General features: G+C 36.2%; 2 protein-coding genes across 2 annotated transcripts; both read right to left on the bottom strand.

Annotated features, from left to right (window-relative positions):
• Positions 1 to 1,766: 1,766 nt before the first annotated feature.
• zgc:136858 (uncharacterized protein LOC678543 homolog) lies at positions 1,767 to 12,528 on the bottom strand. Its single transcript, XM_052120177.1, has 19 exons — positions 12,400 to 12,528; positions 11,983 to 12,082; positions 11,476 to 11,590; positions 9,288 to 9,462; positions 9,087 to 9,198; positions 8,138 to 8,244; positions 7,719 to 7,845; positions 7,410 to 7,530; positions 7,224 to 7,309; positions 6,841 to 6,983; positions 6,000 to 6,059; positions 5,858 to 5,921; positions 5,684 to 5,778; positions 5,386 to 5,514; positions 4,919 to 5,033; positions 4,690 to 4,827; positions 2,998 to 3,164; positions 2,599 to 2,681; positions 1,767 to 2,509 (listed from the first exon to the last, which is right to left on the bottom strand). Exons 2-19 carry the CDS (start codon positions 12,050 to 12,052, stop codon positions 2,311 to 2,313), a joined length of 2,106 nt encoding a protein of 701 aa, XP_051976137.1. The 5' UTR covers positions 12,053 to 12,082; positions 12,400 to 12,528; the 3' UTR covers positions 1,767 to 2,310.
• A 3,055-nt stretch (positions 12,529 to 15,583) lies between these two features.
• Positions 15,584 to 25,615, bottom strand: LOC127638039 (interleukin-17 receptor A). Its single transcript, XM_052119381.1, has 7 exons — positions 25,568 to 25,615; positions 23,590 to 23,631; positions 23,389 to 23,491; positions 21,630 to 21,776; positions 21,414 to 21,535; positions 21,158 to 21,278; positions 15,584 to 16,551 (listed from the first exon to the last, which is right to left on the bottom strand). The coding sequence occupies exons 1-7, from the start codon at positions 25,613 to 25,615 to the stop codon at positions 15,584 to 15,586; spliced, it is 1,551 nt and encodes a 516-aa protein (XP_051975341.1).
• Between the last annotated feature and the right edge of the window lie 1,301 nt (positions 25,616 to 26,916).

Genomic DNA, 26,916 nt, shown 5'->3' with positions numbered 1-26,916 from the left:
GTAACCAGTCACGTCTCACTGAGTTTGCGCAAGATGCGAGAAATGCATTGTGGGGGCTGTAGTTTATTAAGCATTGAAATAGATTTGATCATCATCAGCAATGAAATACCATAAACTACGGAGCCCCTTAGAGGACAGGGCGAGAATATTTTTTTAATAACTCGCAATACATTTATCATGCTTTTACTACAGTAACCATACTTTATACGTTATATTTACTGTAGTTAAAACATAATGATACTACTGGAAATCAAAACTATAATTTTGTGGTTATGTTTTTATATACAAATATTATAGGTTAACTATGGTTTTACTATAACCATGGTTATTGTTGTGGTTACTATGGTTTTGTAGTAAAAAAAAAAAAAAAAAAAAACAACTGTTCAATTGTAGTAAAACATCAAATTATTTTTTATATCAAAATAATAGGTTATGGGGGAATGGGTAGCTCAGTGAGTATTGACGCTAACTACCACAACTGGAGTAGCAAGTTTGAATCCAAGGGTGCACTGAGTGACTCCAGCCAGGTCTCCTAAGCAACCAAATTGGCCCAGTTGCTAGGTAGGGTAGAGTCACATGGGGTAACCTCCTCATGTTCACGATTAGGGGTTCTCACTCTCAATGGGGCACATGCGTGGATCGCAGAGTAGCATGAGTCTCCACATGCTGCGAGACTCGGTGGTGTCATGCACAGCGGCATTCACTAAAGTACAGGGGTTTCAGTACAGCGACGCACAAGGGGCGTGGCCATGACATAAAACAAATGTGCATTATAGTGCCTTCTTTCCGCGGGCTTTTCATAACAGCGACAGCAAACTGATGGAACAGCCATGGAGAATCTAAGACAAAATAGGGAAATCGGTAAATGTTTTTGCTGATGCAAATTTTGAATTAGGAGAACGCCTACACTACCACGTCACATTTTTACGCTGTACTGAAACCCCTGGAAATAAGTGACTGCCCATGCACAGCGAGCCATGTGATAAAATGCGCGGATTGACTGTCTCAGAAGTGGAGGCAACTGAGACACGCCCACATCCGGTCGCCATCGCTCGTGTCCAGCGAAGCGAAAAGGTTGAGAAATGCTTAAATTATGCAAATGAAAAGCGACTTTCGGGAGAGACAGCCAATAAGAGAGAAGATGGTAGTGCTCACGTGATCCTAATATTTTAATAATAATATGTATTGTAAAGAAACAGTGCTGTTTAGACACTCCATACACAAAACTAGCGACCTAACCACCAGCCACTGGCGACATCCAGCGACAAAGTAGCCGGCAGTGTGAACGCAATTTTATCATCCGCCACCCGGATTGAGGTGAGTAACCGCGCCACCACGCGGATTTAGAGCACATTGGGAATTCCAAATTGGGAGCAAAGGGCATAATATTAGGTTAAAAATGTATATGATTGGTTGCATTAGTGCTTTTATTTTTTTAGAAGTGGCACTGATTTTTTTAATTTGTAGTTTTAAAACTACAAATATTCCATGAAGTAAATAAATATGAGGTCATAAAAATTGCATGCATAATTATTGTACAAGAATTAGAAAATTGTTGTTTAAAATATTTTTACATGAAGTATAGTATGTTACACAGCAGGACATGACTGTCACTGCTTGACATGTCTCCTAAACAAACAAACAAAAAAACATTCCAACATTCAAAATGCAGTGTAATACATTTTAATTCACATAATTAAAAAACAATTAAAATCACAATTAAATGTTCACAAATTTTGTAATCACACCAAAGCCAATCTGGAACATTTTAAAAAAAATGCCAGGTGTCAAACCAAGCATAATAGAGTGGTGGTGTTGTAGTGGTCTAAGCATATAACTGGTAATCTGGTAATCAGAAGTACACTGGTTCGAACCCTACAGCCACCACCATTATGTCCTTGAGTAAGGCACTTAACTCCAGGTTTTGGATAAAAGCGTCTGCCAAATGCATAAATGTAAATGTAAATAATACAATACGGTAAAGCCCTAAACTGTTTTACTGTAAACTGCAAAAAACAGAATTGTTTTATCATAGTTATGAGCTAGAATTTGGAGTTCTGCAAGAGTCTTTGCCACTACAAGTGAGATGAGCATGACAGAGTCAGGGGTCTAGACCTGTTAAATTAAACAATGGATCAAAATACAACTTCAAGTAATTTATACACTTGAAGCACATGTACAAAATTAACCACCTATATTTTAATAAACGCCCACAAAGTACTACATTTAATTAGATGTAACTATATGTAGATTTAAGCAACTGTGATTTAAGACACCAGCTGGTGAGATTGCTCTCATTACAATTGATCATCAGTCCTCAATCCACATGCATGTAGGCTTAGACCACATTTGAGAGTGCAACCTCTCTGGATGGATGGCATCTGCTGTCAAAGATGGATCTATTGGGTGAGGTGACAACAAGGACATGCGGGCAGCAAGGAGACCCATACGCACACAGCTGTCTGTGTCCCTTCTTTGCATAATCCCAGCCATCATTGCTCCTGCAAAACTAGTAGAGAGAAAGACTCAGCAGGCTAAAGTGAGTTTAGTAAGCTTAGCTATGTTGTTAAACACTTCAAAATTCACATATCAAAATACCTGTCACCAGCTCCGGACACATTTACTGTTTCATTAGAGCTTACAGCTAATGCAGGATAATGGAGTGCACACAATCGTCCTTTCTGTTATAAAACAAAGCATATACTATAATATGTTACATCAGAGCCATACCACCATAGGCATTGAGTGGGACATGTCCGTCCCAATATTCACAATAGTGGTTGATCAATATAGGCTTGTCAAATTACTATTCCTAGATTTTTATTTTTGGTTCCCCCAACCTTGAATATTTGGTTTTACTTTTAGCTATCACTACGTCATCATACTCTATATAAAACTACTGTTAAATGTATAATTCTATACATTCTAAATATAACAACTTACAAAAACATTTAATGTCATTATTTATCAAGTTTGTTAACTCTAAAAATGTCATACCTGTTTTTGTTTTCGTGGTTGCAAATTAACAGTGCCAGCCTCATGCTCTCCACACACTAGCACACCCTGCGAACCAAGAGTAACCACTACGCAGTGCAGGTGCTCCAGCAGAGGGCGGGAGAGAGCTGGTACACAACTCAAGACATCTTCGAGTGATTTGGGCAGCTCTAAAACAAAGTCTTGCTTAGACTACATTTGAACATTCACACTTGCATTTTGTACATTTTATTCAAAACGATTTACATTGCATTCAAGATGTAAATTTTATCAGCATGTGTGTTAGTGATGGGTGATACCACTTATTTTGTTTTCAGTCCAATACCAAGGCAAGTATTGCCAATAAATACTGTTTTCTGAGGATAACATGGGTAATTATAGACATTTAACATTCGATTTAAAAGCCATCATAAAACAAGCCATATAACAACATAACATAACTTCAGACCATGATAAATTGTACTTTACATACTTTTATTAAACATGTATAAACATTATCACAGAACACAATTATCAAAAGTAATATATAGTGTAATGTACTGTAAAACAACTTCAGATGAGTGATGCTTGTGATGGCTGTGTTTCAGCATTTTTAGGCATGTTAATCTCGTTTTATGTTTCATCCGATCCGCCATTTAAAAAAAATTGAGTGAACATGGTCAGTTAAACACAATGACCGTGTACATGGACTATATGCTCATTTTAATTTAAAATAGCCTAAATTCACTGTGCATTATCACACTGTTAATCAATAGGTTCATCCAAAAGCTGAAACATTTTGCTTTCAGAGGCTTTAAATTGAGTTAGGATGAAAATAAGGTGCATTTCAAACTGTTCGGAGATCAGTGCAGACAGACAGCACACTAGAGGTCAAGTCATTCACTAAATAAGGACAAAGGGAGCATCCTATAACTTTCCTATGCAGCTAAGTGCATTCACTCCTAAAATCCAACCAATAGTTCATTTTCAGGCTGCAGATGATGTTTGGATCACTCAACATGTTTTGCAGACATGGGACACTGTTAATCAGTACATAGATTCAGAATGTATAATGTGTAATTTAATTTTAACATGGTTGGTAGTGATTGGATGATGCTGGACATTACTTTGAATCAGAATTAATTAAGCTAATGTCTCAAAAGCATGAATCTGACTTTCTATAGCTTGGTATTATTTACAATTTCACAACATAGTCCCACTGTATATGTGGAAATTAAATTTTAGGGAAACTATTTTATAGAAATAGTTACTATTTATAACTTTACACAGCAGTTACACTCGGGTCTCAGGAGGTTAAAGATACACCCACTGTATCTTTAACATGTCACTCTAGTATTAGTACCTTATCTGTTCCTAAAGGGTAGGTACAGTGGGTGTATCTTTGAGGGTACTGCCCCAGTGGCAAGCTGCTTTACAAATTAAGCAAAAAATTTGCTGATGGTGTAAATTACATCAGCATTGCTACCAGATTGGTCTGCACATCCCTAATGTGTGTTCCCTGGGAATCAAAACTTTGACCTTCTCATTGCTAATTCCATGCTCTAGCAGTTGAGTTAAAGGAAAAGGCAGTGACAAGAACGCAATGTATGATTTCAGATTCACCAAAGTTTGGCACATAGGTTTACATATACATCATATTATCAAAGTGTCATTTATTGATTTTATTTTATTTCATTGCTAACTATACAGTAGTACCTGAAGGAGTGGGTAGACCTATGGTTTGATTCATGGTGCAGAGCTCAGCTAGGTTGGGGGAGGTGTAGGACAGGGATTTCCAGCTCACTGACAGGAAGGGCTTACATGCCTTATCTGCATCTGTAGGCTCAAACCACACTGCAGCAAAACAGACAAGACACACATGTAACAACTGATTAAAAGCTATGATGTTAACACTCTGAATCAGCATTAGATAAATCAGCTCTACCTGGGACTGAATGATTCTTGGCAATACCACATACATAATCGATGGTTGAAACTGGAATGTTACCATCAAGAACTACAAGAGACGCAGATGCAAGTTGATCCTCAAACTGAGAAACCTGATCAAAATGAAAACATTACAAGTAGCAAAACTAGTTTTTACTGTTACTTTAAAGTCAAGATGAAATGTCATAAACAACCATTTTACTTCTTTAATGTTACATATTTTTGTGTGAAACAGGATAAATGAGAAAAAAAATGTAGGACAGCAGATGATTTTATCCATCATGTTAGAGATAATTGGACAAAAAATGGCTAGCATTAACCAATAGACTGCAAAGCCTTCTTTGGAATAACGTGCACTGATGAATCATGCACAAAAATGTCAGGAACGTCTAAAGAAGTAAATTGGGTTCATTGTGATTTTATGTTGACTTTTAAATGGTTCAAATAAATTTTAAATATACATACATACTGCTCTTGTATTTGCTGATGGATATCCATGTCCCCCAATCCCAGGCTCAGCTCTCCAGACTCAGCAATCACAGCACAGTAAGTTGCTGTCCTTTGATCCTGTAATCTAGCAACTCCACTCATATCCTGATGAGTATAAAGCAAAACACTATAGATGCAATCTTTTATTTTTAATAATAAAACTGTGTTATTATACTGTTAGTCATTTAATGAGTAGAAGTAGTGACCAAAAATTGGCTACAAAAGTAAAAAATGTATTAGGAGTAAAGTGTTCAACCAAAATGCAGCATCTCACCATGTGCTTACAATAGCTTAACACAGCATCACTATGAGAGTCTTTTCCGATGGCAGAGATGAAGAGTGGTTTGTGTCCTAAACGGCTCAAACTGTCTACAAGAAATACAGGAAAAGTGAGGAACTGTACACACTCAGAAACATCAGAACTGATTATTGTGCCATTCATACCTACCAGCAATATTTCTGCCCACTCCTCCAAATGATTGGCACACACTTCCTGGATTTGTCCGACCAAACTGAATTGAATACAAAAAATGTAAAAAAAGTCAAGATTACTCTTGAAATGTATACAAAAGTGACATTATTTGACCTACCACCAATTTCTTTGTTGTTCCTTTAGCAATTAAATCCACATTTATTCCACCTATAACAATCTGAGACAAATAAAATTTATTGTGCATTAGTCTTCACAGCTGAAAGGAATATTCCGGGTTCAATACAAGTTGAGCTCAAACAACAGCACTTGTGGCATAATGTTGATTAACACAAAAATAAGTATTGACTTGTTCCACCTTTTCTTTAGAAAAAAAAAAAAAGCACAAATCTGGGTTCGATGAGGCACATACAATGTAAGTTAATGGGGTAAATCCATAAACGTTAAAATACTCACTGTTTCAAAAGTATGGCCACAAGAAGAATATGCGTGTTAACATGATTTTATTGTGATAAAATTGCTTAATAACTGTGACAGGGCGGAGGGCGGGCCGGGTCCTGATTATACACACCCGGTCCCTTATCAGGCTAATTAAGCCTCAGAGAGAGATAAAGGCCGATTGCGGATGGTGGTGCGATGAGAGAGAGAGATCGTTTACGGACATGTCCATCATGTCTGTGTGTTTGTCTTTTGTTTAAGTTAATCATTAAAATATTGTTTATATCGCCAGGCCGGTTCTCGCCTCCTCCTTTCGATTGAACTGCTTTACAATAACCTTTTCTGTGAAGTTCTATACAATTTTACAACTTCGTTGCCATTACGACGTAATGCAGTAAACCCTAAAACTCTAAAACAAATTTTGTTTTGGTAATCAACATATTGCTACAAATGCTGTCGATTGAGCTTAACTTGTATTGAACCAAAATATTAATTTAACACATTTTGTGAACACCAACTGAAGCATACAAAATGCATGCAGGGAAATTGTATTTACTACTTACAGTTTTAGAGTACATTTCCTGGACCTTTGGCTTTAAGGTCTTGGTGCCACCTCTTAAGCTGCTTCCACTATTTTCTTTGTGTTTAGAAAGGGCACATGCTATCTGACTGCCCACCTTAGCATTATTATGGATTAGTGCTATATCTGAAGATGAATTAACTTAAGGATGATACAGGATGATGTGAAATGATACAGACCACTTAAATAAAAACAAAACTATGCAATAGGCACATAGTCATTTCGCAATAATCCTGACACATGGAAGGAACTAAAGGAGCATCAAGTTAATATCAATATCAGTAATCCCAATTAACTTTGATTGAGAATATAAAGAGTTTTACAAAGAGTTTTATCACGACAATGTTTTGGCTCTTAGATGGATACTAGCTTGTAAGGACTTTCCTTTAGTCAGTTCACTGACACACTGGAGGATGAAAGGGGTGACATCTCTTCCTGTGATACCTTTTAAACTTTAGATATACAGAGAGAATGTTTTTGTTGTTAATTAGAAGGGGTGTCCACATACTGGTACATTTGCCAATATAGTGTATGAAAATAATATTTCTTTACCTGGCCTCAGACACAGCGATATGTATGGCATCTTCTATCTGCTGTCCTGTGGCTGCATGTTCTTCTGGAATGGGAACAGCCAACAAAAGGCCACTCTGCAACCCTAGAGATAGTGTGATTGCTGCAGGGGAAAGGGTGAGAGCTTTTATCGAACATGTAAGTATAAGGAGTTTACATTAGAGAAACATAATCCATGGTCTCGGTTTCAATCAACTCCTTCAATTAGAATTACAGAAGCATTCAGTAAATGTATAATATTGACATTTCCCTCAATACAGATGCAGTAAAAGCTTAAACACTTAGACTTGCAAATAAGATCTGCTGCTTCTTGAGGACTAGAGACATGGTAAGGTGAAGTGAATCCACTTTGCTGGGAAAAGAAAGCAGGGAAGCATTTTGAATCTCCGTACGTGGCCACACACACACCCTGAGTTTCCTGTAAATAATGGAATTGATCTTTAAAATAGAAGTTCATCACATTAAATCTCAGAAATTAACCCAGTGTCATCATTGTGTTTATAAGAAACTTTTAAGGTAAAATGTGTAATTCCTGTGCCAGCAAACAGAACTATCTACAGTTCCCCATCTACCATTGCTTGGATAAACAGGCTTCCATAATCATTGGTAGAATACCTCAAACAAACAGATTGCAATTCCATTTGGTGCTGTTGGTGGCACAGATATTACACACTTCCCCTTTAAAATAGTGATTTAGCCTGTACACTTACTAAAAACTCAAGCGTGCGACCGATATCTAGGATAGATTTCACCCCAGCAGAAACAACAGCAATTGGAGTTCGACCCAGTTCAGTGAGGTCTGCGCTCACATCCATTGCTGTGAAAGATATTGTTTTAGTCATTACATATAGAACAGACCATTTTCATCCATTGCTAAAAACACAAAAAACAAATTTTCACTTAAAATCTACAGTTAAATGCAACACAACATACTGTAGATAACATGTTCTGCATATGAGCAAAATGTTCATGTGGGTTACTGATTAAAGGAATATTCCAGGTTCAAAACAAGTCAACCTTAAATCAACAGCATTTGTGGCATAATGTTGATTATCACAAAGAATAATTTGACTTGTCCCTCCTTTTCTTTAAAAACCTGGGTTACATTGAGGCACCTGGTGAATGGGGCCAATCAGTAAACTCTAAAATACTAATTGTTTCAAAAGTATAGCCACAAGATTTAAACATGATTTTAGTGTTATAATATCACTTACTAACCTTTCTGTGTAAAGTTATATCCAATTTTACAACTTTGTTGCCATGATGACGTAACACTGTAAACCCGAAAACGACCATAAAAATTACCATTTAAACTACTCTACAGCTCAAATAATAAATATGTTCAACAGAAGACTTAATGTAAGTGCTTTTATAAAATTAAAACTTCAGACTTCTGCCTTTAATCCCTCAAAAAATTGGCCCCATTCACTTCCATTATAAGTGCCTCACCATAACCTTGATTTTTGCTTATTTTTAGTTTTTAAGAAAAAGACTCGATATTATTTTTTTGTGGTAATCAACAATGTGCTTTAAATGCTCTAATTGAGCTTAACTTGTATTGAACCTGGAATAACCTTTAAGTTTCTCATATTAATCATAGTTAATTTGATTAATATGACATAATATAATAAAATATGGCCAGAATTAGAATAAGCTTACAGTTCTCTCCATCTCTGTGTACTCCTCCAATGCCTCCCGTTACAAATATAGGGATCCCAGCCATCTGAGCAGCAATCATAGTTCCGGAAACAGTGGTGCCACCAGATAGACCCTGCATCATCAAAACAGATGTACAACCAGTACACATAAATCTATACACTCACATTGATACACATGAAAGAGGTGTATTTGGTTCCAGACCTGGCTAATGACATAGGGCATGTCTCTTCTGGACACTTTTAATGCATTTTTACTGTGTGCCAGAAAATCCAGTTCATCTAAGGAAAGGCCCACATGAATCCTGCCCTCAAGAATTCCAACAGTAGCAGGGACTGCACCCTCAGCCCTTACAATGGCCTCTACTTCTTTAGCTGTGCTGAAAGACGGGAACATTTAATTTGGTACAGTTTCAGTTTACATACAGATGAAGTCAGAAGTTTACATTCTCTTAGGTTGATGTCATTAAAACTAATTTTTTTAACCACTCCACAGATTTAACATTAGCAAACTTAAGTTTTGGAAAGTCGTTTAAGACATCTACTTTTTGCATGACATGAGTAATATTTCCCACAATTTTTGTTTACAGGCAGATTGTTTCACTTTTAATTGACTATATAAAAATTCCAGTGGGTCATATGTTTACATACACTAAGTTAACTGTGCCTTTCAGCAGCTTGGAAAATTCCATTAAATGATGCCAAGCCTTTAGATAATTTGCGGTGTACTGGTCGATGTATTTTAAGGCCTACCTTCAAATTCAGTGCCTCTTTGCCTGACACCATGGTAAAATAAAAAAAAATCATCCAAGACCTCAGAAAAAACATTGTTGACCTCCACAAGTCTGGTTCATCCTTGAGAGAAATTTCAAAACACCTGAAGGTACCACGTTCATCTGTACAAACAATAGTACGCAAGTATAAACACCATGGGACCATGCAGCCATCATACCGCTCAGGAAGTAGACGCATTCTGTCTCCTAGATATGTACCAGTTTGGTGCGAAAAGTGCAAATCAATCCCAGATCAACAGCAAATGACCTTGTGAAGATGCTGGAGGAAACAGGTAGACAAGTATCTATATCCACAGTAAAACGAGTCCTATAATGATATACACTGAAAGGCTGCTCAGGAAGGAAGAAACCACTGCTCCAAAACTGCCATTAAAAAACAGAATACAGTTTGCAAGTGCACATGGGGACCAAGATCTTACTTTTTGGATAAATGTCCTCCGGTCTAATGAAACAAAAATGTAACTGTTTGGCCATAATGACCATTGTTGTGTTTGGAGGAAAAATGGTGAGGCTTGCAAGCCGAATAACACCATCCAAACCGTGAAGCATGGGGGTGGCAGGATCATGATGTGGGGATGCTTTGCAGTAGGAAGGACTGGTGCACTTCACCAAACATATGACATCATGAGGAAGGAAAATTATGTAGATGTATTGAAGCAAAATCTCAAGACGTCAGCGAGGAAATTAAAGCTTGGCCGCAAATGGGTCTTCCAAATGGTCAATGACATCAAGCATACCTCCAAAGTTGTGGCAAAAATGGCTTAAGGACAACAAAGACAAGGTATTGGAGTGGCCATCACAAAGCCCTGACATCAGTTGGATAGTAAATTTGTCGGAAGAACTTAAAATGTGTGTGTGAGCAAGGAGGCCTACAAACCTGACTCAGTTACACCAGTTCTGTATGGAGGAATGGGCCACAATTCTTATTGTGAGAAGCTTGTGGAAGGATACCCAAAAAGTTTGACCCAAGTTAAACAATTTAATGGCAATTCTACCAAATATTAACAAAGTTTATGTAAACTTCTGACCCACTAGGAATGTGATGAAAGTAATAAAAGCTGAAATAAATAATTCTCTCTACTATTATTCTGACATTTCACATTCTTAAAATAAAGCAGTGATCCTAACTGACCTAAGAGAAGGAATGTTTTCTACGATTAAATGTCAGGAATTGTGAAAAACTGAGTTTAAAAGTATTTGGCTAAGGTGTATGTAAACTTCAGACTTCATCTGTAAATGGGTGAATGTAACAAATTCACCCCTCAAAAATATACAAGAAATTATATTTTGCATAACGAAAATAAGGCCTGGTTTTTGTACTTGAATTTTCGATGAAAATGTATTGATAATTAATGATACTGTAATGTAATGTAAAAACTGTAAGGTAGAATTTGTTATACACCCTTTAATAATGTTTATTTTAATTTAAAACAAAAAATCTTTGTGCCTGGACAGGATGAGTTTCATGTTACTGTATATAAGTGATGAAAACCCTGGCAAACTTTAGAACAATGTGAAGGAATAAAGTTCAACATGATAAGTATTTGACAGCACCTTAAAATGTGTAATAAAGTGTAAAGATTTAGCATATTTTGGTACCTCAGATTGTGAGGGTAAGGCATTCCATGTGTAATAATAGTGCTTTCCAGTGCCACGACTGGCCTGTGATCAGCTAGGGCCTCTTTCACAGCAGGATGGACTGTGAACAGGCTGTCTGTACAGGGGATATGAAATAGTTTACCCAGAGAGCACTGTATTCAAACCACTGAACAACTGTACTTTCAAACCTTGCAGCCAGTTTAAGTAGGTTTGAATGAATTGATCAGGATGCATTTGAATGTTTTGAATTGACAACAAATACAATGAGATTTGAGAGTGAAGATTAAGGTTTTCAGTAAATAACTGCTTAGATTTTAGTCTACTGATGAGAACATTTTGATTAACTATTCAGTGATTGACCGTGACAGATTAAAGTAGTACAACTAGCCTAAGAGATGCATTGCATATCCACATGACATTTGAACATGGTTTATTGTATATTTAAGCTAAATCCTATAGCTATGCCACTAAATGTGGAGCTACATTATGTAGTTTGTGCTGCTTTACCATTTTTCCCAAGTCTGCTGCTGGTTAAAGTTGACTTGCAACGTCTTAAAACTGCAGAAAATCTCCACATCTTCAGAACAGGATCTTCACGTCAGCACAACTTAATGGTTTAAAAACAACATAAAATACCATCACAGTCCAGTCTATGCTGGCAAGTTTCCAAAACATTCAGAGGGGTCGATTTGTAATGCTCTACTTGTTTGAGACAAGTAACATGCAGAGATAATAGTAACAATCATACACGTGTTTGAGTAAAGTTATAGGCTCTGCAGGTTATTGTTAAATATTATTAGATGAAAGACCGCAATTCCCAAAATATAAAAACAACGTAAACACTTCAATGGCACCGCTAACTTCAATAAATACAGACTGACAGAACGCAAGTGCTCATTAAAACGCTTCTCACGTGCTACTTACTCTCAATGTGTCCACGCAAATAATGACTTCAATCACTGTGCGGCCAAAAACAACCAATATAAAAAAAATACTTTGTGAAACGACGTATTTATTTGAACACAAATGAAGCTATTTACCAAATTATTCTTTTCTCGACTCTATTGGGTTGAACTTTGATCCTGCCGGTTGGGTGTTTGAACTAGCAGAAAATCGTATCAACCGCCTTTACTCAGTATTGCCTGTGTGATTTTCATGCTTAAACTTATTTTTTAAATGTTATTCCATTATACGTTTTGAAACGTGGTCAATTTAATAATTTATTCTTTTTTTTTTTCTTTTCTTTTTTTTTTTTACAATGTTTCAACTCTCAAAATAAGTGTACAATTTTTATCTCACGCTATTAAAAAAGAAGTGATAATGTTAAAAAATATATGTTGAATAGTGCACTCAGTAATTTTTTTTTTTTTTTTTTCCAATATTGCTGAGTCTTCTGCCATGTTCTGTCTATAGCAGTTGTGTATGGTAGTACGCAATTCAGAACTCAGTGATATTGATTTTGGTACTTTTCTACAATTTGTTTTATATATATATATATATATATATATATATATATATATATATATATATATATATATATATATATATATATATATATATATATATACAGCAGCAGCGTTTTCATTCTTTTTATCTTTAATGAGATATAGAGTAAACAGTTCTATTATGTTTTTATGAAAAATAAAATATAAACACGACAAGTTTTTACTGTGTTATTTATCATTAATGTAATAAGCATAACAAATGAACAGTTGTGAAAAGATTAATTGTATTATGATCATTGAATTATGATTCATTTTTTATTTGTGCAGAAATAAATCACAGAATGCCAGGGGTATGCACAGTAAAACATTTAATTGCCTATTATAGAAGTATATATATGTGTGTGTGTAAACTATATAAAGATTACAGAGATGATAAAATTCATGAAGCCACACAGGTGAAATGTTCATGACACAATGTCTGCGACAGCTCCCGAGTGCTCTCTGACGCATGGAATTTACGTCACCGTCTGAAATCGCTCACTCATTTCGTTCACTCGCTGCTGAAAGTGCACTGAGTGAACGAGTGGGCGATTTCAGTCGCAGCTCGTGTTATGGCAAGCCGTTTTAACTTTTATTCATTTCCAGGATATTAATTCTTGGAATCAACAATTCAATTTTCACTAGTTAAAATGATAGTTATTGATATCAGGAATTCGATATCTACTAGTAACAATGGCAATTTTTGATATAAAAAATTACATTTCCACTAGTAACAATGCTAATTCTTGATATCCGAAAATGTATTTATGATACATTGTGCAGCTCCTATCTACTTGAATGGGTGAGCAACAAAATCTCAAAAACGGTTGGTCAAGATTACGATCAAAGAATATATTAAAAATCAACAATAAAATTGGATACTATTAGCATCATAATTTGTGATTCTTTACCTCATATTACGATAAAATTGATTGACTGGCGATATCTGTATCTAAAAGGTGATTGGCTCTTTCACCTGTAAGGCGGGACTTCTTTTTTTTTACAACCGGTGCTACAACTTCTTGGCTGGGCGTTCCCTTTGTGCCAAATGTGGAAGTTAGCTGTCACATCTGGCCTAGATCTAGCATGGCTAGACATGTGGGCCATACTTTCATATATGTTTTGCCAAAGCTTTAGAATGGGTGGGAATTTTTTCTTGGGTCAACTGGCATTGAGGTCAATGGCTCAGATGACAACACATATTGCTGAGAGTCATGTGCCATGGAAAACGTTAACTTGTGGTTAACATTTGGTTTAAACGTAGAAAAACACATGTAGGCAGGTGTGGGAGTCCACACCTCAGCCTGTTCAACAATGCCATTGGTTGGTCTAGTTGTTGTAGAATCTTCTTTCAATTCCTATTGGTGGCAGAGTGAAACTGTCACTGCAGCAGTAACTTAAATACTGTACAGTGGCCATTTTCTCACTCTTTTCTCATCTCACAACTGTCATATCCTGACACACGCTTAAGTAGCCTCAAGTAAGTGAGGTTTTGTCGTTTTAAAATCCTTTTACTGATATATTCATAAAATTAAAAAAAGAATATTAACTCTTTTTTGTTTTTTAAGCTTACGAACAAATGATGTAGGTATAGATGATGTGGGTAGTGTTTTTCAGGTTATAAAAAGTGTCTAATATGTGACTAATTATATTAATTCTATCTAATTCTGTTTTCATCCTAACAGATTGTGAGTGAAAAAGATATTGCCCATGGGTGAGATTTTTGTAATATGGCTACCAACATTAACCTCTTCATGAGTAGGGACTACATTCCTCTGCATTGCCCCTTGGAGGGAGTTATTTTTGCACGTGACACTTCATTTCTTGTCATAAAAATATTGTATATAGTAAACATGTGAAGACTTGGATTGTACATCGGATAATCACGCTCTATCAACATGTTTTCACTTTGAGGATACAAATGTTCGTGGTGCTTTTGTGATAGTTTGGCTGTCTCTTTCAGAAACCAAACATATTATATGCATGAAAAGAATGTCTGTGTTGCTGTTTGTGTGAATGAAAACCACAGCCTTATCCAATCAGCAAATGTGGCTGCATGCATGGGAAGATCACGTTTATATGATGGCTGTGCATATGCAAGCAATGAACTGTAATCTTGGTACTTTGATGACAATTTGGCTGTTTGTTACATAAAATAAACGTATTCTGTGGGTTAAAAGACTGTATGAGTAACTGTTTGAGCAAATATAAATAACAGACGCTTGACCAGAGCAGCCTGTGTCGGTGAGATAACCGATTTTAATCTGGCAGCTTGTAACGCAACTAGCTGTTGCAGAAGCACACATGTGGGATGCTACTCTGCGGGGCCCAGTTATTAACCTTCACATATTTATGTTATTGTAAGTACGCTCACATCATGTATTAGACAATTCAGACCACTTCCACTGTAACTACCAACATCAACACACTTCTGTAATGTTTAACATGTTATTTTTACTTAAAATAATAAAAGATTGTGATTTGAAACATTTGAAAATAGAAAAATATCTGGAAGTGTAATATCATAGTCACTGTAATCTGATATAAAAAAAAATAGATTCACAGATGTGGTAAGCATAAAGCATGGTGTGCCACAGTTTGTGTGTGCTAGTAAACTTTTCATATCAAATGACTAAACTATTCAGTTTTGGACTACTATACTGGACATCTGTGGTAACAACTGAAGAATACTCATTCAGTAGCATGCCTGTCTCTTCAACTGAAGACATAAAAACATGCTCATCTTTACTCTGACACTTAATCATATTGATGAGTGTTTGACTTTTATGCTCTTCAATAAATTGATCACATTCAGTGACGGGATTGCAGTTCATATCTGTTGGAAAGATCGATTTGAAGCTGGTTGCCTCTTCTTGATCATCTTTGCCCAAAAGCTCCATTTCAAACCAGTTTGGATTCTTCAGCTGGTAATTTTGAAAAGTTTCAATAGCATTCCAAAGGGCTTTTCCCGATGGACAGTTGAAGTAATCATTCTCTCCAATACCCTTGATGCATTTAATCTGTCCTGGCTCATGTTTTTCCATGTCCAATATTCGGAAGTACAGTTCCTCAAAGTGCTTCATCAGCTTGTACTTCACTACGGCATTAAATGGTGCTGGAACGTCATCCTCACAGCACACGTCATCAAAATAAGCCACAATGTACTTCTCAAAAGATGAAGCTTGAACAAAATCCGGTATTATGAGGCTTAGGGCAGGGGTGAGCATATCTCCAATTGGTGAACGTTCATCTTCCTTCAGTCTCACTCTGGGCCCACCACACATGGCCTTCCACTTTGCGTACACACCTGGAGAGCACAGGATCATGGCTTTATCTGAGGTCTTGGAGATTCGTTCTCTCTGCATGTCCAGCCACTGAATTCTTCCGATGGTGCTGAGCCAAGCAGAGTCTAGGAGATCCAGGGTGACATCTGTGGCACATTTAGCCCTCAAGAAGGCACATAATTTTAGGATGATCTCTTTGTACAGGGGGTGGTCCAAAGAGTAGATAATGAGGACTTTTTTACGCTCTTGATTGGGATTCCATTCCACCTTACTCTTTGGACAGGTAAAGCTGTCTATGGATAGCGTTTCTGTCAAAAGACATGGTTCAAAATTAGATATAAATGTTGAAACTTGTAGCATTTTAAACTACTGATTTTAGATTTTAGTGTTTTATTTGTACTTTTAATACAAATGTTTAATATCAGCCATTTCTCAGTTATAGGCCATAATGTCAGGATTAAATGTGTTCGTTCATGTCTTCAGGTGTTTTATTTTGAAATTTGTTTACTTCCTTGTCTAGTCTTGTGATTATCCTGTTCCCGCTATGTGTTTTGTTCTCAGTGGTTCCTTTGTTTATTAGTCTTGTCTTGTTATTGGTTCATGTTTCATTGTCTTGATATATTGTTATCAGTCTTGTATTTTCATTGGTGGTCTTGTTAACTTGTTACCCTTGTTACTAGCCCTTATATTTGCCTTTGTCTTTGTTGAGTATTGTTTTGGTGTAGTGTAGTCAAGTCGTTTATGTCCGTGTTGTTTTCACATTGTATTTACGGTTTTTGGATTTCACTTTTGTAATTAAACTGCACTTGGGTCCTTCACATCATCTCGTCTTCGCTCTGCCTGTCATTGCCATCAACGTTACACATAACATGAAAATTTACATTTCATATTATTATATTATTATTATCGGCCAGAATGTGAATATCGATACATCACTACTAATGAGTGGAAGAGGTTAATAGATAAACTGAGTGCAGAACAAATGTGTGGTTATGGAAATGGTGTTTTCAGGATCATATTCTATAAAGTTACACATAGATTGTATTGGAATTTTTGTTTGCACTAACCTTTATGTAATTTTTTGTACTGCAAAAATCCAATGCCGCAACCAACCACAGCCAGTATTGCCAGCAATGGTTCCAGTATGATCAAAACAATAAAGAGTTGGGAATCTGGAAGATCTGCCATCAAAATTTTAACAGATATTATACATTAATATGCATTAATGAATGCTACATAACAATCAGTAAGGGTATTCACTGTAGTAAATAGAGACAATTACATTTACTTGATTGGCACTCATGTCAAAAAATTGCATTGCTGTGAACTTTAATTTGTATTTCCACATGTAAGTTGCTCTGCATAGGAATACTGGCCATAATAACTCAAATTGCTGTAAATAAGAATTCCAGTGTTACTGTGTGTGTAATACTTACAGGGACAGATATCAATTTTCTCTCTGTAAATCAAGCAGTTATTCATGTATCGTACTGAGTGTGGCTTAATCTGTAGAAAAAGCATTAAAGGTAATTTCATTAGAATGGGCTCTATCATTAACAATCAGTAATCATATATCTTATGAGAACCCACCACCAACTCCAAACTGCAGTGAGTTATCTTCCATGCTTCCAGTGTGAAAGTATGTTTGAGAAGTGTCTGGTTGTCCTTTAAAACAGATTTGTAATCATAATCTTTTAAATTCTTATGTATTTCTATATGTTCTTCAGGAAAAAACAGTTGATACTCAAAACAATTTCAAGAAATATTTTTGTTGCTCTATGAATGCCATATTTGACTGACTGACTTTGCTGACTTGTTGTCAATGTTGTGTTACAAATTTGAGAGAATCCTCATTCTAGGGGATTTCAACATATACATTGATGAAAATGACTGTGCGATGGCAAAAGACTTCCTATTTCTATTAGACTGTTTTAATCTTAAACAGTTTATCAGTGGTCCTACACATAACAAAGGTCATACATTAGACCTTGTGATTGCAAACCAAGCAATTATATCACATCAGTGCACAGCTGATATTGGTCTTTCTGATCATCTGGCAATCTTTTTTAATATGGAACTGCCTTTTCCTTCTACGTCTTCTTCACATTCTGTTCATTTTCAGTAAATGGAAATCAATTAATCCGTCAGATTTTGCAGACTCTGTTGTTTCCTGTCTTAGTGGTCCACAGTCATCTCATCTGGAAGATAAGATTTTACATTTGAATGCTGTTCTTGCCTCTAATTTTGATTCTTTTGCTCCCTTGAGGTCACGCAGAGTCTCTTTTTCTCGTTATGCCCCATGGTATAATGATGACCTGCGCTTTAAGAAAAAAGCTTGCCGTAAAATGGAGCGTAAGTGGCGTAACTCGGGCCTGAATGTATTTTACCAGGCTTGGAAAGATCACTTGGCGGAATATAGATCTGAAATTGAGTCTGCTAGGTCTGTTTATTTTTCCCAGATAATTGATGATAATCTAAGTAATCCAAGACATCTATTTCATACTATAAATAGGCTTCTTACAGCCAATGTTGGCATCTCTCTGCCTGTTTCAAATCAGGTGTGTAATGATTTTCTCAATTTTTTAGCTCTAAAATTGAAAATGTTTACAAAATGATTCATGCTATACCGGTTTCCTCTTCTATACTACGCTTGCCTTCTTTCTTTGGCACATCCTTTACTATCTTTTCTGAAGTTGACTCTGAGCTGCTTACTAGGGTGGTAACAGGTATGAAAGTTACCAATTGCATACTTGATCCCTCCCTACAAGCCTGTTTAAATCCTGTTTTGATTCATTGTGTCCAGTTGTTCTTGGCATTGTCAATGAATCTTTGTGTTCTGGTGTTGTCCCTGCAGCATTGAAAACTGCTGCTGTAACGCCTGTTCAAGAAGCGTGATGCAGAGTTGGATAACATAAATAACTATCGCCCTATATCAAATCTTCCTTTTCTGGCAAAAAGTTTGGAACGTGTTGTGGCTTTGCAGCTACATAGTCATCTCTCAGTAAATAATCTTTTGAGCCCCTTCAGTCTGGTTTTCGAAAATTTCATAGTACTGAGACAGCCTTGGTTAAGGTCACCAATGACCTGTTAATAGCCTCAGATTCTGGTTCTCTTTCCATTCTTATCCTTCTCGATCTTAGTGCCGCTTTTGATACTGTTAATCACAATCTTCTACTAAACCGTCTGGAAAATGTCTTTGGTGTTTCTGAGACTGTATTAACCTGGTTTAGATCTTATCTCTCGCATCGTAAACAGTTTGTTTGTATGAATGGTTTTCGGTCTGAGATTGGTTCTGTCCGTACGGGTGTTCCCCAAGGTTCAATTCTTGGTCCCTTACTTTTTAGCATTTACATCTTTCCACTCGGACTGCTACTAAGATCACTTGGACTTAATTATCACTGTTATGCAGATGACACTCAGATTTATATTCACTCTAAGCCTGGTCAAAATCTGGATGTTCTTTTTTAACACACTGTATTTCTGAGATAAAAACATGGATGTCTCAAAATTTTTTGTGTCTAAATAATGATAAGACTGAGTTCTTGCTTATTGGCACTCCTCATCAGCTTCGTAAGGCTGGTTCACTAATTCTGAACATAGATGGGACTGACTTGGAGGCACAGACTAAGTTAAAAAACTTGGGAGTTATATTTGATTCTAGTCTGTCCTTCGACTCTCATGTGCGGTACATTGTTAAGAACTCTTATTTTCATCTCAGAAATATTGCCAGACTTCGCTCTATGTTATCCCTCTCTGTGACTGAAAGGCTTATCAATACTTTAGTTTTTTCTCGCATTGACTATTGCAATGCACTTCTTGCTGGAGTTCCAAAACCACACTGAACAAATTACAATGTGTTCAAAATTCTGCTGCTAGGATCTTGACTGGAATCAGAAGAAATGAGCATATTACACCTATTTTAAAGTCTTTGCACTGGCTCCCGGTCAAGTTCCGAGTCGATTTTAAAATACTTAGGCTCACATATAAGGCACTGCATGGTCTGGCACCGCAGTACTTGTCTGCGCTTTTAACTTTATACACACCCAAGCGTCATTTACGCTCTTCACAAGCTGGTCTATTGGCAGTCCCACAGACTCGGTTGCGTACTGTAGGGAATAGGGCTTTCTCATCCTATGCTCCTAGACTTTGGAATGCACTCCCTTCAAATATTAGAGATGCACAGTCTTTAAGTAATTTCAAATCTTTATTGAAAACGCATTTTTTTAGGCTAGCTTTTATTTGACTTTTATTTTATTGTATTTTATCTTGTTTTTTTTTTGTTTTTGTTTTTTTTGTTTTTTTTTTTGTTTTTTTTCTTTCTGTGATGTATTTTTGTTTTGCTTGTTTTATTATGTAAAGCGCCTTGAGAAGCTGCTTTAAAGGCGCTATATAAGAATAAAGTTATTATTATATTATTATTATTATATTTGGTTGGTCTTGAAAATTGAGGGTACCTTTTTAATAACTTTAGACGGTTCTGGGTGAAGATCAGGGCTGTGGACAGAGACTATGTATTGGTCTGAAAACTCTTCTGATTTGAAGTTGATAGTTAGAGCCAAGTCATTTTTCTTAATATTTCCCACTGACCAATAGGGTTTATGATTCCAAATGTTCTCTAAAATGACAAACAGATTTACTCAACTGATGTATCATTTCAAGAATACAAAATGCAAATGTAAGAATTTTATTCAAGCAGTTCATTCTAATAGAATGTAACATAAAAAGAGTTATAATCATGTACAATATTGTGGATTAATTCTTTTTTACTAAAAGATTGCCCGTACTTAAGTCAGTCGTTAAAGAATTTGATTTGGATAACAAACTCAATTCATTACAAAGACTGCTGGAAATCAGAAAGTACACAAAGATCTCAAAATCTTTGTAATGATTACATCATTTAATAGTAATACATACCTGGAACTGTAATAGTGGTTATTATTGTATAGCTCCCTATGTCTGGCTTCGGTAAATTGGTTACAAAAACCTGGTATTTAAAGTTTGTGTTGACCACAACTCTGTCCAAAGAAAAAGTCCACTAAAAAGAAGAACAAAAAAGAAACAAAGGTGAAACATAATTTTACATAACATATAAAGAACATGTTTTTACATGTGGAAAATAGATAACAGCTTGAATATGAATATTCCAACTTAGAATCACTGGTACTCTTACCATGCCATGCTTTGGGTTTGTCTTTTTAAGTTTGTTGAGAAAAATGTAACGAACACATACACTGTTATTTGTTGCCATTTCAACTACACGCATTTCAGTACCATTTAGGGAAAATATCGTTTCTGCGCAAAAAAAAAGAAATTGATAAAGTATTTATTCAGAATTTTTTTAAATATTAAAATATTACTAATAGCTGCATCATCATACGTGTCTTACCATCAGGTAACTGACTCCATGTTAGGTTTAGAATTGGCACAAACTGTCCACTCTTATCCTTGTAAGCAGTTACTTTAGTTGAAGTTACTCCAGGAGACCCTGGGACTTCATACCTTGGCATCACCCAACCCTCATCTGAGCAGTTACCTGGGACATCAGTGAAAGAGTTCATGAAAATAAATCTTTGCATTATGAGAAACATCATATTACTGACAATGAGAACATTTAAAGGATCAGACTTTACTTGCCTATTTGAACCCTGCAGGCTAGTCCCTGTCAGAAAACAGCATACCAAAACAGTTTTGCATTTATTGAGAAAAGTAACTTGTTTTTATAGTAGTTAATTATACTAATGTCTTATAAATAAAAGAGAGCAAAAATCCGTATTTACCTTTTGAGAACATTCCATCGAAGGGAGATCTATCAGATGCAAAGGTGATGTTTTCAGTACGAATGATGCAAGCATCAGTAACAGAAAACTCACATTCATTGTATTTAAATATTGTATTTCTGAAACAGAAACAAGTTGAAGTGATGCTGGAAAAAATAGAGCATCTCAAGGCAGACTATGCAGATTCTATCTGTACTTAGAGGAAACAAATATATCAGATAAGGGGAGAAGAAGGAGGGGTTTGAACACCTACAGCTTCAGTTAAAATGAAAAAACTTTTTTCTCACAAAAATTTTGAATTTGTCTCTACTTTGCACAGTCTACGTTAGACTGTGCAAAGTACTGCAGTGTAACCAAAAAAGGTAATTCTACTGTACTGTACTCTACTGTAAACATTAAATTGAAATTGAAAGATATACTGCAAAATCAAAACTACAAGATATCAAATTGCAAATGTGGGATATAAAATTAAAAGTACAAATATAAAATATATTTTTATATAACAAATTGTAAATTATGTAAAATTTTGTGATATAAAATAAATTTCTCTAAATTGCAATTTTAAATTACACAATTGTATGTTTATATCATGCAATATCGACTTGCAATTCTGAGAAAAATAAAGTAAGAATTGTAAGATAAAAAGTAAATTATAATTAAAAAAAAAATTATTCCAAGGTAGGATCCGGCTTCCATTCAAACTAGACTTGGCTGTTTAGCTGTGTCCCCATCCTCCAACTGGCATCGCCAGTGTAAAGAATGAGGCTGGTATCCCTTCACCCAACCACCAGTGTGAGCCCTCTCCTGAATACTGACACTATACCATTTCTTCTATGGTGACTTCCTGTTTGAACTATATAAATATACATGATTCTCCATTGTGACTTTGCAAAGTATTGCCAGTTTCACTGCCTTACCAAGCGTTATACTCATTGCCTGTTTATTTTATTGCCTACTTGTTATGACCATTGTGCCTGCTTTCTGGATTACTGTTTTTCTCTGTTTGCTTGGTTGTACTGATTACCTGTGTACTGACTAATTTGCCTGCTTCAACGATTACGTCTCTGCCTTGTGTCTTGTTTTTTTTTTGCTGATTATAATAAACATCTTGCATATGGATTCTACCTTCGCCTCCATGTCGAGTCCCTTACAGCTGGCAAGTAGGTGTGTCTTTAAGGCCAAGCCTATACAATCTGGAGGGAGTCCAATAAAAACTATGCAGAATCTTAGCTTTAATGAGGTGCACCTCTTGCATATTTAGATGCAGACTTGACTTTTTTTTTTTTTTTAAATCTTATCCCCTTCTCCATGTTCCAGTACTAAAGTCTCTCTCCCATAACTTCTTAAGAGATGTTACAACCCCATCACCTAAACTCTGATTTAGCCAGGAATAGTACACTGAAGCCTCGTGACCCTTTCCAAAAACAGCAAGCACCAGCTCAAGAGTGTCTACCGCTTTAGGGGCTGCATACTACACCCAAAGGTGGTGCAAAGTAGATGACGCAGCTACCTGAAGAATTGAGATCTGGGAATCTCAAACCGCTGTATAATATTTTAAATAGATCTCACCTCTCCATTCTCATACAGGTCACCCAGCGTAGCAACTCCATTCTGTCCAACAGAAAAGGGACTTGTTTATGCATATTTTAGGATTTAACCTAATACTTGCGGCAACGTTCAGGTAAATGTCTGAATTGGATATGTGGGAAACTTTTGTCCACACTAAATACATGTGCAAGATAACGGGATGACTTTACTTCTCCGGGCAGCTTGGTAGATAGTCTTTGCAATGGCAAGATAGGGGCAAAGACCTCCTTTTCAATAAAGAGCCAGGGAGGGGCTCTCTCAGGTGGAAGCGACCAATGAGCCAAATGTCTGAGTATGCATAATAATAATAATAAAAAATCTTGGATAGGCCTAGCTCACCTATGTCAATCGGCCTATGTAATTTGTTGAAATGCAATCTGGCACGCTTACCATTCCAAATAAAGGACTTCGCTATGCTATCAAATTGCTTGAAATTAGAGAGGGGAACATCTATAGGGAGAGACTGTAGCAGGTAGTTGAATTTTGGAATACAATTCATTTTAATAACATTAACCTTACCTATCATAGAAAAATTTAATGAAGCCCACCTGCCCACATCGCTCAAACCTTTTCATTAAAGGGTCAAAATTAACTCTAACTAAATCACACAAATTTGCAGAGAATAAAATGCCCAAATACTCTATGCCCTGTTTGGGCCACTGGACGCTGCCTGGTTGAAAAGCCATTACTGGGCAGTACACTGTCAGAGCCAATGCTTCAGATGTAGATCAAATTGCTCTGTATCCTGAGAATTTAGAGAAGGAATTAATAATCATTTGGAGGCAAGGCATAGATCTAATGGGGTATATAAACAAATAATAAAATATCTCTGCGTAAAGCAACAGCTTATGCGCCACACCTCCCGCCGCCACCCCTGGAAAATCATATATTTCTAAAATCTTAAAAAGATAATCCCATTCTACCATATCAAATGCCTTTTCTGTGTCAAGTTAGATGGCAGTGACCGGAGGCTGATCATTCACCACTGACCACGTGATATTGATGAAATGCCTAATGTGATCAGAAGAGCTACAGGCCCGAATAAACCCCACCTGATCTACTGTAAATATATAAGAGATGTCACAACTTTACTGAATCGGTTAGCCAACATTTTTTACATAATTTTAACGTCTAGCTGAATCAAGGAAATTGGATGGTAACTCATACACTCACTTGGATCTTTGTCCTTTTTAAGAATCAGACTGATCCAGGCTTGTGTCATGGTTGATTCTGTATAAACTTCAAGCAAAATTGGAGCCAATTCTGTAGCATAAGATCTAAACAATTCAGCGGCAAAGCCATCTGGCCCCGGAAACTTGCCTGTAGGCAAGGCCTTAATTACCATAGCAAGCTCAACCAATGTTATCAGAATCAATACTTTTTTTGGCTCTGTCGTCAGATTAGGAAGTTCTAATTGTTCCACAAAGTTTCTAATATCCTCTAATAAGATGTGGAACTATAAAGATCAAGATAGAATTCTTTAATATAATTATTAATATCAATGACCGTGTGTAATGTAGTTCAATGGAAAGGAGGAGGCGAGAACCGGCTTGACGATATAAATAATATTTTAATGCTCAACTTAAACAAAAGACAAAACACACATGACGGACATGTCCGTAAACGATCTCTCTCTCCCGCACCACTGCCCGCAATCGGCCTTTATCCCTCTCTGAGGCTTAATTAGCCTGATACAGGACCGGGTATGTATAATCACGACCTGGCCCGCCCTCCGCCCTGCCACACCATGGTAAATATTTCACCACCAGCAGATTTCACAGAGGGAATTGTATAAAAAGACTCTCTCTGCTTTATATATCTGGCCAGGGGTTTTCCTGCTTTGTCCCACGACAAAGAGATATGTATTCTCAATTTGGCCGGGAACATCAGTGCAAAAATGAGCCATTGATGTAAGTGTTTCTTGCATTCCTTGAATCGATCACGTTTCTCAACATAGTACAGGAAGATCCTCCAAGTCAGATACGACCTTCATCAGCATTACCGACATGCTCGAAAAGTTGAACCTCTCCCGCTGCACCATCCAAACCGAGTCTCCGGTCTGTGGCCCTGTCAGGGCTGTCAGCTTGAGCACATAAGTGTCTTTTAATGTCTCCAGAGCCCGAGGATTTTGAATTATTTGACATATTGTCTTCATAGAACAGTTATGGCACAGGGTGTATCGAATCTCACTGGTTTATGACATAAAAAGTACTAAAAACTAGCGAAGTGTTCAGAGCTCGCTGTTCACATGTCTGACCATCGCATGGTGCCACGCGACCTCGGAATAAACTTTTCTTAATAATTAGTCTACAGTATGACAATGACATGGTTCCATTGGTCTTTGATCCAGATCCAGTTATCGTGAACAACTTGAAAGGTTAGAAAGTGAGAGAACACAGTCCTGTATATGAAAGAGGGCAAACATTTTTATTTTTTACCTCTTGAGAGTTTTGCAGCAGTTTGTTTTAGCAGACAACTCTAAGGGATAGTTCTTTACAGTACACAAATCTTTATAATATTCTGGTTGTCTGTAAGCTGAAAGGGATTGTTCACAAAAAAAAAAGAGTAATTTATGTAATTTTTCACACCCTCATGTTGTTGCAAACCCATATAACTTTCTTTTCTATGTGAAACACAAAAGGAGAGTCCATTTTTTCTCTATTTAATGAAAGTTGATGGTGACCAGTGTTGGGTGTATCTGATTACAAAGTAATTATTCACTGTAATCTAATTACTTTTAAAGTAAAAAAGTAGTTTAATGCATTACATCTTGTAATCAGATTACATGTAATTAATTAAAGTATTATTTTTAAGTATATTACTTGCACTAAAGTATTATGTATAATACATTTAAAATAATAATTAATTTGTCTGTTAGCGTTTCTGTGACAGCTGAAGAGTGTTCAACAATGAATGAGGACAAAATAGACATTTTGAATTTGAGCAAAAGGAAAGTGTTTAAAAAAAGAAACGTAAAAGTTAAATATTTAGAAATGTGATTACTTTTTAGATTACATAATCGGTAAAGTAATATAATTACATTTTCAGAGAAGTAATTAGTAATTTGTAGTGGATTATTTTTTTGGAGTAATTTATGCAACACTGATGGTGACTGAAGCAGTTGTTCTTCTTTTTTGTTTCATGGAAGAAATAAGGTAATACGTTTTTGGAACAAAATGAAGGTGAGTAAATGATGAAAGAATTTTCATTTTTGGGTGACATACCAATACTTACTCTATAAGTAGCAACATTAGGCCTACTATTGGTTGGTATAATAGACCAGAGAGGAAGGAACTGTATGACCCTTGT

The sequence above is a fragment of the Xyrauchen texanus genome, chromosome 46, assembly GCF_025860055.1.
Source record: "Xyrauchen texanus isolate HMW12.3.18 chromosome 46, RBS_HiC_50CHRs, whole genome shotgun sequence".
NCBI lineage: Eukaryota > Metazoa > Chordata > Actinopteri > Cypriniformes > Catostomidae > Xyrauchen > Xyrauchen texanus.
Note: the sequence above shows the minus strand (reverse complement) of the source record. Positions and strands in the feature narration are given on the sequence as shown.